General features: G+C 40.0%; 1 protein-coding gene across 3 annotated transcripts in view; it reads right to left on the bottom strand.

The window, feature by feature from the left end:
* cacna1bb (calcium channel, voltage-dependent, N type, alpha 1B subunit, b) overlaps positions 1 to 13,767 on the bottom strand; it is a 175,232-nt gene that overhangs the window by 98,421 nt on the left and 63,044 nt on the right. For all 3 annotated transcript variants that reach the window (XM_038733866.1, XM_038733868.1, XM_038733867.1), the window contains exon 8: positions 10,363 to 10,550. In XM_038733866.1, the coding sequence (XP_038589794.1) occupies positions 10,363 to 10,550 (188 nt within the window). The remainder of the gene's footprint in view (positions 1 to 10,362; positions 10,551 to 13,767) is intronic.

The following is a 13,767-nucleotide window of genomic DNA, read 5'->3' on the forward strand; positions in this document are numbered from 1 at the left end:
CTCTTGTGAAGAAAGGGGAACATTTACCAGCTAAATATACAGAATAAGAAGGCCAAAACTAAACTAAAATTCACCAGGTTTCAAAAACTCCAAATGAATGACAATGTTGCTCTGTGCCCGCTACATGTGCAAATCTGTAACTGTATGCTCACACATTATACAGACACAATAAAGAGATGCTACAATGCAAGATTTGAATCAACATAGTAGATCAATACATGTGACAGTGTGGAAGAAGGACTTTCTAGATCTAGATTAACTTTAAAAGCAGACATGTGAGGTGGCGGTGCACAAAGATACACTGACTGCAGAATGTCATTCAGTCTTTTATTGCCATGGTATTCTTGAAATGTACACTGAACACAATTATAAACGCAACACTTTTGTTTTTGCCCTCATTCATCATGAGCTGAACTCAAAGATCTAAGACTTTCTCCGCACAAAAGGCCTATTTCTCTCAAATATTGTTCACAAATCTGTCAAAATCTGTGTTAGAGAGCATGTCTCCTTTTGCCAAGATAATCCATCCACCTCACAGGTGTGGTATTTCAAGATGCTGATCAGACAGCATGGGTATTGCACAGATGTGCCTTAGACTGGCCACAATAAAAGGCCACTTTTGTGTAGAGAAAGTCTTGGATCTTTGACTTCAGCTGATGATGAATGGGGGCAAAAACAAAAGTGTTGCATTTATAATTTTGTTCAGTGTAATTAATTTAATTAGTAATATCCCCCCTTCTTTAACAATACCGTATCAACAAAGTAAAACATTTTTTCATTTGAAGCACCTGAAATCTTGGTTTCAAATCCTATTCTATGTAAATACCACAAAACAACAAAACACCCATAATTATCATTTAAGGAGAGCTTGAAGAAGTTTCATCTGCTTCATCAGGACTGTGTGGGTGTGGTTTAAACAGATTTGAGTTGACCGCGGTGTCTTCCTGGCAACACAGCAAACAACCTTGAATTGTCACAATTCTTTTTCCAAGAGTGCCTCATCTACTCCAAACCAGAGAGAAGAGCACAGAGGAAAAACACAAATACATGAAAATCTCATGTGACATAACCAATATTGCTACAATATTGTGTTCTCATGTAGAGTTCCATCACTTATAGAAAATACTTCTAGGGATTCTAATACAAGATTTGAATACAAGATTCAAATAAGAGCAAACTCTATTAGGTCATATGTACTGTTTTTTTTGCAGTGTTAAACCTGAATATGACACACCAGAGGTAATTAGGGCTGCTTCTAATTTGATGGCAGCCACTGGGTTGCCAGTAGAGACAGAGGAAATGTAATAAAATCACAGGGCATGAAATGAAGATTGCCACATTATCGACGCTGCGAAAGCACCCACACATCCTGCTGCTGCTGCTACAACAGTGTCACTTCCCTGCTGACTGGATCATGAACTAAAGCATCAGTGCAAGACTTTGGATCACTCTCACGCCATTTCTGCTAAAAAAACAAACAAACAGATGTGCATGGTGGGGTCATGTCATTTTTCTATAAATCTAGAAATTCACTTGGAGGTGTTTATTTTGATTAAAAACACAAGTTAAAGTGACCAATGAAATCAACACAAAAATCAGGATGGTTTATAGTTATATTTTTGCTCATAAAAACACACAACCATCAAAACTGCAGGTGTAAAGACTTATAACCACAGAACAGCATATGCTTGATGGAAATAAAGTATCAATGACTTGACCATTTTTTGTTGTTTTACTTTGGTAAAAGGACTCTGGTCCATAATTGCACGAGATCTTTGTATACTGCAGTAAACGTCCTCTGGAATCCTTTTCAAAGTTTTAGTCTTAAGCCCCAATCAACACGTGAGATCACTAGAGGCAATTTATCAGTTACTTTGCACTGCTCCCTCTGGAGCCACAAAAGGCTTTAACTTCTTTCACAAATGCAGGAGTACTCTCCACCTGCTTTGAAGGACTTTGAAGTGTCCCACTTTAAGGTTTGGTTTGCATTAGGTTAGGGGAAGGTTTTGGAAAAGGTAACAGTAAGTTCGCGTCTTCTTTTTTCAAAACTATCCTCACAAGAAAAACAACAGCATTTGTTGTTTATTCAAATACTTAAAAGGCACTATGTTTACATTTACCTGACAAGGACTACTAGTGCCCTATGAGTCGTGACTGTGGTCATTTGATTTCAAAAGCAGAAATGACGCTGCCAACGCAAAACCTCATGGGAAGTAGTTCAGCAGTGTCATGTGACTTTGACATGGGAGATCACTATTCATTTCCTGTTTCCTACCAACAGTCAGCAACGGTTTCTCTCAGCCATGATCGTGACCTCTTCTTCACTTTACCCAACTTTTTTTTTTTTATCCAAATAAAAAAAAATCCCCAATATTTCCCTTGCCAAAGCAGGGTGCAGGGGGGTGAACATGAACAAGATAATGATGTCAAGATTAAAAAGTCATATCTGATCTAGTTGATGCTGGACACTGATAATATGGTAACAATATTTAAAATAAAAATGAGATCTGGAGGTGAAAATGAAGGTGGCCATGTCTTGTGCTGGAGAGCGATTCACTACATGGCATGTTCTGTTTAGGCCCAAAAGAAATCCAGATCATTTGCTGTGTGCTAATGTTGAAAAACAATACTGAGCTAATAAAAATCATCCAGGGAAAAACAGCATGTGATTATGCCTTCAGCAATCTGTCTTCACATTATTAGTTATTATCACAGCAGGAAACATTTAGTCGATGTAGAGGAGAAGGGCAATATATAAATCCAGCAAATGACAGAATAATTTGGAAGGATAATGCTTATTATTCTCTGCTTGGATAGCTTGAACTTCTGGATGCATATTCCACCATAATCTCCAGTGTTCTGAAGTTATAGCATATCAATAACATCCACTGTGGGGGTTTAGACACTAAAAACGAAACTGATGGGAGGATACTTTGCTCAAATCAAAAGCACAGCTCTGCTCCGGCTGGCAACATTATGATCATTAGCATAAGCTGAAATCTCTCTTCATTTGCACTCTCTTCCCTTTTCCTCTGCTCTGTTTCTTGATTAAAACATCACTTTACACTGGGTGTAATAATAATTCCACGGAACATGGGTTGGGTTTGCTGTCTTCCTCATCACAAGAGCATCTTGTCTAAAAAGATATTTCAGTGAGATGTGTTGATGAAGAAAAATAGTTTACTCCCAGTTTGTTTCTACGTTAGGGATAGCGAGAGAGTCAACGGGCGGGTTAACCAGAGATAAAAACCAAAACCATTGCGTTAAATGAAGGCAAGGGGCAGAGGTGTGCAATATCATCAGGCAATGCACTGCTTTGACCAACTGAATACGTGCAAGCACACATTTCTAGTAGATTATTTCTGAGTATTGCATGTTGTTATGGTTTGAGATGACTAATGACTGATAATTATGAGACAGGAAGGCAGGGTTGAGTAATAGAAATACAGTGGTTTATAATACTAGGAGATAGGATTTTACAACTCTGGACAGAAATAATCTACTAGGAATGTGTGCTTGCAAGTATTCAGTTGGTCAGTGCAGTGCATTGCCTGATGATAGTGCACTGCAGCAATAGGTTAAACATTTTGCCAGACATTGAAATGAACAGTGTTACTCTCCGTCTGAACATGGCCTATGTCTTTTTCCCGTGCCTTTACACTGAAGTTACATCATGCCGATAAAAGTATATTTTCAAGACTCTGCTCAAACTGTTGTCTTGCTGTCTGAAAAGCTTTTAAATTGGACTTCCTGGTTTTATCTTCTCACTGGTACCTGTAACAACATGTTCACACCATCAGAGAGCTATCATCAGTCTGAATGTGCCCTCATCGTCACCAGTCCCTCCAGCTGAAGAATAACATGGCAGACGGCAGTGCTTCGTTCCACTACATCAGCTGCTGGGAGACCACAGGATCCTGGGATGATGCCTCGCCGGGGGAGGTGGTGTTATGAGGGAAGTGGGGGGATGGACGGCGCAGAGGAAGTAATAAGGGAAGAAGAGGGAGGAGGACTGTAATGACATGGAGGATGGGGAGGGGTGCTCTGCATTTTCTTTTAGACCATTAGAGAGGAAGGTCTGAGCGATCCCCCTCCAGGCAGAGGTAGCAAAGTCATCAATCTGCAAGGTTAATGCTGGGTAACAGGAAAGTATATAATCCAGAGAATAAAGCCCCCGCCTGAGTGCTATTCTGGCTTCATGACGTTACAGACTTTTCCATCCCCTCCTGCTTCTGTACCAAGAGTGCATCTACTTTTGTAGACTCAGGATATTAAAGCATACATGACATGCATGCACGCTCCATTGCATTCACACAAATACACCTATGGCTTTTCTCCACTACGTAACATCGTCATTTGATTTCCTTTGTTTGGCACTTTCTTTGGGGAAAGCTTTGTGGAGCATTTCTGCCCTACTCAGACAGTAAGTTACAGTTACCTTCAGGAGGTACTAATGCTGTCAATCAATGAGTCAAAGAAATGTGGCAACATTTCATTATGACTACTGTAAAAACAATAAGCACCATTTACTACCGCATCTGTAATGGCAACTGTTTTTTAACAACCAAAACTGCTGGAATGGGCTTGTTGGATCAACAAACCATGATAAGCATGTGGGGAGAAGAAAGAGCTGGAATCAGAAATGAAAAGGTGTACAAAAGGTGAACAGCCAGGCCCAGATTAGTCAGAGGCCCCTGGGCACGATGTCTTTTAGAGCCCCCACCCACCAACCCACACACACACGTGTGCACAATAAAGATTTTGAATTATTTGTTGGAAACACCTCGAGTTAATACGATACAATATCGGCAATTGCATTTAAATTGGTATCTACGTTTATAGCAGCACAGAGAACAGAACAGAACAGAGAGACAGATCGTTCAATCACGTCATGAGTGTTGCATAATGTCAGCGGAAGGCAACTCCCCTGTTGATAACAGCGCCACAAATCCACCACAAAACAAAGCAATCAGCTGACCAGAGTCGAGCATTAAACCAATGACAGAGTTCATGCTGAATTGGTCATTTGTCACATGAAATACAATACTTAAACAATAAATATAGCACTCATCATCACCTCTTAAATTTAATTTCTCTCTCTCCCAAATAAGTCTTACCAACCCACCCAGTTTTCCTGGGAGACTGCAATTTTTCATTGCCCTCCCCTGGTTTCCTCCCGGGTCACAGCAATATGGTTAATGTTACAGTGGTTGAGTGGTGGAGGCTACGCTGCTAACAGACTTGATTGTAGATTTATTTCTGAAACACTGTGGCAGTTCTAGCAAAGGGTCCTTCATATCTCCTTGTTCATCACTTACTTACTGACTTATTAAATATTCTCTAACATTGCTTACAGCAGCTAACGGGGCCAATTGCTAAATTAGATTAAGCACAAAGCTAGTAAATGCCATGTTTATCCTTTGAAGAGTGCTAACGTCAATGAGCGGTAAAATTATAGCGTTTAACTTATTCTAAATACATCCGCGAGCTGCGTGTCTGTAGTTACAGTCCAACATTTAAATAAAACTGAGCTGAACGAGTATCTAACACAGCTTTCAGCCAAACAAAGTTATCTAGCTCCTCTTTCAAATGTGCAAGGGGTGAAATCTCAAAGTTGTAGACAGTCATGTAGTGGTTGAGAAATGGTTTCCTGTAGCTTTAAAATTAAATAGTGCTGGTTAAAATCTGTCTCATCATTAAATGTTAGCAAGTAGCAACTGTAGAAAATACTACCTGCAGTGTCCTGTCAAAGCATGCTAATGCACACCTGTCAGCCAGACTCAAACAATTATTTTCCATGGCCATGGTTCTTGTAATGGATAACTGGCACTTGATACACACACAAGCCTACAGTGAGTGAGTCACCAAAGGCTTCAGCAAATGGTGGATGTATAGGTGTGAACCAGGTGTTACTTCAGTGAAACACTGTAAGGACTCTCCATTGAGCTCAACAATGTCTACATGTGTAAAGCAAAACCTTAAGAGCATCAGACCAATTCAAGAAGTCCCAAAATGACTGTATGAATGTCTCTATAAGGCCAAGAGAAATCTCTCCCACCTTATCCAAACACCTCTTCCTGCATGTCTTGTCATGAAAAAGAAAATACTGAAAGTAGGAAAAGACAGATGACTGGATGGTGAAATTCAGCTGTGCAGAGAGAAAGACCTGGTTGAATAGATGGGCAGGAAGAAATGCTGTAATAAAAGCAGTAAAAATAACTGGTGGATCAAAAGGAATGACTTTGAGTAGAAGGAAAAGAAAAAGCCCAAAATACGAAGAAAAAATACCGATTGAGGGGAAAAAAGGCCTCCTCTGATCACAGAAGCATTGGTCTGCAGTGCTAAGGATAATAAGCCACAATAATCTAAGGGAGATGTTTGGAGGGAAACAAGCAAGAAGAGCAAGGAAGGAAAGATGGCTCTCTGTAAGTGGCTCACAATGTAGTGCCAGTTAGCTGCTCTCTCGTGGGAATGGTGAATCTGGAGGGAAAAGAAATGAAGGCAGGGAAAGGAAAAGGAGAGGTGTTTAGGGAATTAAGAAGATAAATGTAGAGGAAGGGAGAGTAAACTAGAGGAAGAAGTATATGTTCAAATAATGAAACAAATAAATCACTGCCAAGTAACATGTAATGGATCAAGAATAATTTAGCATATTTCAGCGAGTATAGAGCAATTCACTATGACTGCATTAACTTCTTAACTTCAAAAAGCTACCTGCAAGAAAGAAAACAGGTAGCTTGCACCAAGACTTGAATGGTCTACAGCATGATCAGAAGCAGAGTTGCACAAAGCCAAAACCCTAATTTTGTACCGATGGTTATCAATGACAAAACCTGTATTCAAGGCGTTCAGTGGAACATCTATGTGCTTTGTCACACTTGCTTCCAACTTATCTAGGTTTTATAGCATTAACAGTGCATTAGCATGGATCTTTTATGTGGTGAACCGGTGAAACAACATTTGTCCAGAAAAGACCATAAATTACTCTGCATCCCAAACTCTACAAATAAAATCTGCCACAAAAAGGGATATCTGCCTAAAACATAACTCAAGTATTTTGTAGTCATTGAACCAGAAGAAGATCATATGATGAGCACTAAAACATTATACAGACCATCTTCAATCTCGTCAATCTCATCTAAATCACATAAAAAAAAGCTGTTACTCCTAACTCCAAAGCTAATGTTAACGTACCTGAACATAACTGTCCACACAGGGATCTTCGACTTTTGGTTAAATTCAACATCATATAATATCACGATTTAGGCAGTTTTTGATTGATAATAGCTTCACAATTTAGGTTTGTATCAAATATCAACACATCATCTATCCTTATGAGGGGTGGGAGAAAAAATAGATTCTTAGATGCATCGCGATGCGGACGTGGAAGACTCTGACTCGATTAACAAATGTCAAAAAATCGATTATTTAAATGTTAATTGATAACGTAATGTTGACGGAATACTAAAGGCAGAGCTCGCGGAAGTGCAGCACCCGGACCATCTCTGGCGTGCACAGAGACCAGTGTTCCCTGTAGGTTCCCCTTTACTCGGCACACCACTGCTGAGGAATGAATAACAGTGTAGTGCAGTGTAGGTCACAGTGTGTCTGTTAATAAAAGTCTGTAGTTTCCCCAACTGCTGGAAAAGTGAAGGCTGTTAGCGCTAGCAGCACGTTTTTTGGCTGTTATGTAATGTCAGCTAAATTAGTAACAAAGTAACATTAATTTTAATTAGCTCAGCTGTATGTTATTACTAACTTACCTACTTGTCAAGGGTTGAGAACATCAGGTACAAGCTTAGACTAATCTGGTGTACAGCTCTGTCCAGTATACTGTACATCCTCATAATTATATTTCAGTTTTATTAATTATCCAAAGATCCTGTACAGAAAAAAATTATGCATCAAGATGCATCATAATCGTTTTAGCCCTCTAAATCGTAACCAAATCGAATCGCCCGAATTGCCAAGAGATTCCCGCCCCTAATCCTACACAGAAATGTTTTAGGCTCATATAGCTCACCATAGCTGTCTGCGCAACGGTTTGTTACACTTGCCCCATACACACACACACAACATGTCCTAAAGCATATTTTTATGCTTATCTATTTTTTCTGTGTTTTACAAGCATAACTTTAGTGTGCATTGGGCTACTGCTGCTCTGCTAACTTGCTGCTTACACTAAGCATCCTGTGTAAGGTACAATTTGTGCTAAATATGACAAATTAATCTAATTTTAAAGAAGATATATTTTATTTAATCCCATGAGGGGAAACTCAATGTTTTCACTCTGTTAGTATTTTCACACACAGTTCTGAAAGACACACACATGCACACAAACAGGACCTATAGCAACACACGGAGAGATGTCAGAGTGAGCAGTTAGGGGTTCAGGGGCTTGCTCAAGGCCTCCTTCGGCAGTGCCCAGGAGGTGAACTGGCACCTCTCCAGCTACCAGTCCGCAGTCCGCAACTCTGGTCTGAGCTGGATTTGAACCGGCGACCCTCCGGTTCCCAGCCTAATCATTATGGACTGAGCAACTGCCCCCCCTATTATTATGTAAAATGATGATTAATGGGCCACTGTTCAAACATGTTCACATCTGTTGCAATGTTAGATCATCACACATTTCTAATGTTTGGACCACCACAGATGAGGAGGAAATTTATGTTTATTTTCTGAAAGATTTTTTGTATGTTGGCTAATTTAAGTCACATATTACAAGGTGTTTGTGAAAAAATTCTCCATTCTCCTCTGTTCTCCTTTTCTTTTTTTAAAAATGATCTCAATGTGTCCCTACATCAGAGGAAAACTTTCAAACCTTTCATGACTCTGTAAACACAAGAAATCAATTTTTTTTTTGTCTTTAAATGTAAACCTGTGTCAAATTTTTTCTCATTTGGCGGGTACTGTTAGTCCAATATGTGAGGCTTATGTTAAATTTTGCATTCATCATTTGGTAAAAACAAACAAACACTAAAACAGATGGTGTCAGACAGCCATCGTGGGATTGGCCCAGACACTTCGCCATTTTTTAGTTCTGCTTGGCTGGACGTCCCTTGTCCTTAAGGGATTCTTGTTTTTCTTTTTGTGTTCTGGGATTGTGTGTTTTTAAAAGTCATAATGATGCTTTTTGCTGCCCTGAAAAACCAGAGACATCCTGGCATTTAGATAACAAAACAGTCTGAGGGGGCCCTAGCAGCTCACCTAGTAGAGTGTGTGCACCCGGTACTAAGGCTGAGTCCTTGTTTGGGTTGATAAGAGACAGAAAAAACATTAAAACTTGGCTGGCTGGGGGGGGGGTCGTCCCAGTGACCCAAGCCACATGGCCAAAATGTAGATTATTATGTGACATTTATTTGCCCTCTCTTTCCATGTTTCTATTTCCACTGCTTTTCTCACGGTACATGCTTCCTAACTGAATCTTAATTTCAATTTTTATGCAGATGACACCCAGTTTTATATTCCCATCCTCTCCTTTCCCATGCTTTCTGTAAATAAGCAATAATCTGTATGCATTTTTGCTTCACATTTATAATGTTGTCTTCTTTTTTGCAGGTAGGAACGCAGGTAGGTAGATACCTTTATTTGTCACAATATAACAGGTTATATAGTGAAACTGAGTTTTGTAACTCCCTTCTGCTACATAGCAGACAATATACATTAATACCGAAGCAAAACAAAGATTTAAATTATAATAATTATATAAAATAATAATATATATATATTATAATATACATATATAAAATAATGTGATAATAATAATACAAAAATAATAAATAATTATAAAAAGTGTACTGAGATACTGGCAGACTTTTTTGTTCAAAATAAACTTCCCATACATAAATGGAGACTAACACTAGACAGGTACACTGTGTCCTCTGTGCCACTGCCTGCCACCTTACTATCCATGAAGTACCAATACAGGCACACCCTGAAGTACCTGTTCACCATCTCTGCTTCAGCAGGCTGGTTCTCTCTCTCTCTCTCACACACATGAATAAAAGTGCTCCACACCGTGACCAACTACTTTCAAGATGCCCTTCAGCAACAAACCAATCCTCCAAATTCTTCAGGGGAGCCGCTCAATGGTCACAGTTTTGTAGTTGGTAGCTCCCAGAAGCCAATGTGTGTCTCTATATGAATGTTAAGCATATCGGTGGTGGAAAAAGAGTGTGTGTGCCACTCTCTGAGTGAATTATTCATGGTGTTATAACCCTAATGGTTCCTAGAGGCGGTAGTAATTGTTGTGATACTCACAGATGTTGAAGAAGAAGAAGGAAACAGAAAGACAGAAAGCAAGAAATCAAGCTTCTACTGCAAACAACAACATTCCAAAGTTTTCAGTGTATATAAACTCACGCTGTAAAGGATATCCACCCAGCCCTCCATGGTGATGCACTGGAACACAGTAAGCACTGCAAACAGGATGTTGTCAAAGTTGGTGATACCAAAATTTGGTCCGGTCCAGTACTCTCTGCACTTGGTCCCGTTGGGACACGTCCTGGCTGGGGGCTCCAGACCACAGGGCCAGTCCACTGCTCTCTCACCTGACCGAAAAAGAAAAAAAGAGAGGAAGGGAATGAGTTTTGATATGCATATTTACATTTTCACTTTACATTCACTAGTAAATGTGTGTTGTTTTTTTTAAACTGCTTATGAAGTATCTATCAGACGGATGGATAGAAAGATTGATATATGGATCTCAAGTGAATGCATGATTGAAAAGATTGTTGAAAAGTTTTTATATTCTCTGCCACTTAAGCCACTGGAATGATTCCAGTGGCCCCAAATGCTAACAGGTTTATGTGGGTCAGAGCTGCAGCAGGTACAGCAGAGCAGCCAAAATGTCATTTTCCCCTGCAGTTTATTCCAGCTGCCGCACGCTGCACTGATGTGTCTCCTCACAATTAGTCATCAGTCATGCTGCTAACTCTTCCAAGGGAAACACCCATAGACATCCCTCCCAAGTGCTCTGCCCACCTCAACTGGTTCCTCTCAGTGGAGGCCATTGACCTCTTAACCTTATCATGCAGAGTGAGGCTGCAACTTCATCCTGTCAGTCATTACACAAAGCTTGTGACTACAGGTGAAGGTCGGTACACAATTGACAGATGAATTTAGAGCTTTGCTCAACAAAGCGCCACTGTTGTTGCTGCAAAAGCACCTAGCCAGTAGCCAATATAGTAGCCCTTCTTCTCCACTCAGAACATCTGGAAGTTACTTTTTTGTCAGCTGCCCCTTCTCCTCTACAATTACTTAGCCATGAATGAAATGACTCATCAAAATGTGCATATTGGGGGGGGGGGGGGGGGGAATCATTTAAGCCTAGAATTAAACATTTTTGCCACATTGCAGTGACTGGGGGAAGTGAAAATACAATATTACACCATATTACAAAACCAGGTGTTTCTAGTCTTGGGGTGTCGCGTCTAGCCAAGTCTCTCTCTCACCTCTCCTTTCATCTCTACTATCTGCTATCCAGTGAAAGCATGAAAAAAAAATATTCAGAGAGACAGGCTCCAAATAGTTTGTGTCATTTTGTGTTCTATCACCCTGGGTTTATCTTACAGTTTATCTTAAATTTTTTATGAAACCATTGGAGCATACTTGTAGAACTTAATGGTGCAACACAGCTGCAACTACAGCTGCCAGCACACTGTAGACCTCACTGGCTGAAAGGGCCTGAGTTGGATCATGATATCAGTGATGCTTATTGATTGGTCTTTACGTGCACACCTCTACCCACACAGATACACAGCATCTTAGAGAAAGTGCACTTTAGGTAAGGATGTAAATCAAGACATATCTACATTTAAAGTGTGATACATACAGTTGTACAGTAGTGTTTTTAGTCTAAAGTTTGTTTTTACAAACTTGTCTTAACCCCACAACACTGCATCCTACGACCAACACACAGGATATGATTAACAGTATGTTCAACAAAGAACTATGCTCTGCTGTGAATTTGTAAAAGATGTGTTTTCAGGTTTAATCAGCTTGGTTAAGATGTATACCATCTATGTGCTTAAGAGAGATGATAGTACCAGTGTGTATGGAGGGTGCTGAGAGTTTGTTTAAAGGATGTGCTGGTGCACATGTCAGCAGATGGGGATCAGAAAAAGAATAAATGTGCTGAGTATAACAGATGCCTTGTGCACCCAGGCTTTCATGAGGGATAGTGCCACGATCACAAGTTGTGCCAAGTTTTAACGATGATTTGCAGAGCCAGATTGCACAGCCAACATCCCTCCGGTGTCACTCCAGTAAAATGTGTCCTTTCCTTCCTACTGACAGGTGCTGTGTCAGCCGGACTCAGTGTATAGGAACATCTCAGGTCTCTGTTTCGTTGCGCTAGGTGCAGTTCCTAATTGAAAGGAGAACACTTACACAGTACATTGGGACCAAAAGTTTTATTTAGTCGTTTTTTTAATAATTAATTTTACTGGCATTTCTTATAATTAAAAAGTCTGAAAACTAAAAAAATGAGGTGAAAACGTAAGAAATGCTATTTTGTCAAGGTCTGTCGTGTGCAGGCAGGAACAGGTTTTTGTGACCCAAATGCAGTACAAGCAGGCGGGACAGATTTAGTCTCTTTCAAAATGTATTAACCAAAGGAAAGAAGCCAAACTTACGGTAGAGTCCAACTAATAAAAGAAGGTAATCCATAAACAGAGGTTGTCCGCAGAGCAGCACAAACAAAGTCCAAAACAACGAATAATCTAAGGTGCAAAAGAACAAAGGGTAAATCCAGCAAACGTTGCAGTTAAACAGACAGGCAAGCAAGAAACACCTCAGAGGATGAACATACAACGAATCAGCAAAAGCAAAACAGAAGCAACAAACATTTAAGCACTGACTAACGAGGAGGGCGGGAGCACAAACAGGTGAGACACAGGCAGGCAGGGTGATGAACTGACGGAAACACAGACAGATACCAAACAGGCCCAAACTAACAAAGCCACAGACAAATCCCAACAGAAACATGAATTCCTATAAACAGATATACAGGGCACAACAGACCAAAACAAGATAAGACAAATGAACAGAACAAAGAATACACCCAACAATCATGAAAACAAGCAGACAGATCAAAACCAGATAAAACATGTAAACAGACCAGAATCACAGAACAAACTGACATAAAACAACCAAACAAGGAGAGGTAAATAACACCTGGCAGACAGGTTACAAAACACAAGACAAGAATGAAACAACAGTAGATCCCAAAACACAGAACAGGCAAGAATGGATCTAAACATAACAAACTAAATAACAGATACTGAACAGACCAATAAGCAAAACTCACAGAGACCTAAACTAAACCGGGCCGATCAGACAGGCAGTGTGACAAATTTGTAGTGATTACACATAGGGTTGAAACGATTCATCGATTAAATCGATTCATAAAATGCTTTGACACAAATTCGCGTTTACACTGTGAACACGACGTGATTATGATGGAGCTGTTTGCAAAGTGGGGGTTAGAGAGAGAAAACAGCGAGGGACAAAAAAGAAAGTGTCCAAAGTATAGGATTATTTCAAGCTAAAGAAAACAACAACTCTGTAATGTTACTGTCCGTCCAACGGAAACCAAACTTTTGTCGCCTCTGCAACAGCACAATGGCAGCTGAACAGAAAGCCCCGGTGTTCTGCCAGCGAACCACAGACAAGGTAACAGTAACAGCAACTTTAGCATTTAACTGAAATCATGACTGATTGTTGAGTTGAAGGCTAGCCAATGTAAGCCGCAGTTCTCAGCTGAAA

The sequence above is a fragment of the Micropterus salmoides genome, unplaced genomic scaffold (genome assembly GCF_014851395.1).
Source record: "Micropterus salmoides isolate LMB-PRFRI ecotype aquatic unplaced genomic scaffold, ASM1485139v1 Ms_hic_scaffold_20, whole genome shotgun sequence".
NCBI classification, from domain to species: domain Eukaryota; kingdom Metazoa; phylum Chordata; class Actinopteri; order Centrarchiformes; family Centrarchidae; genus Micropterus; species Micropterus salmoides.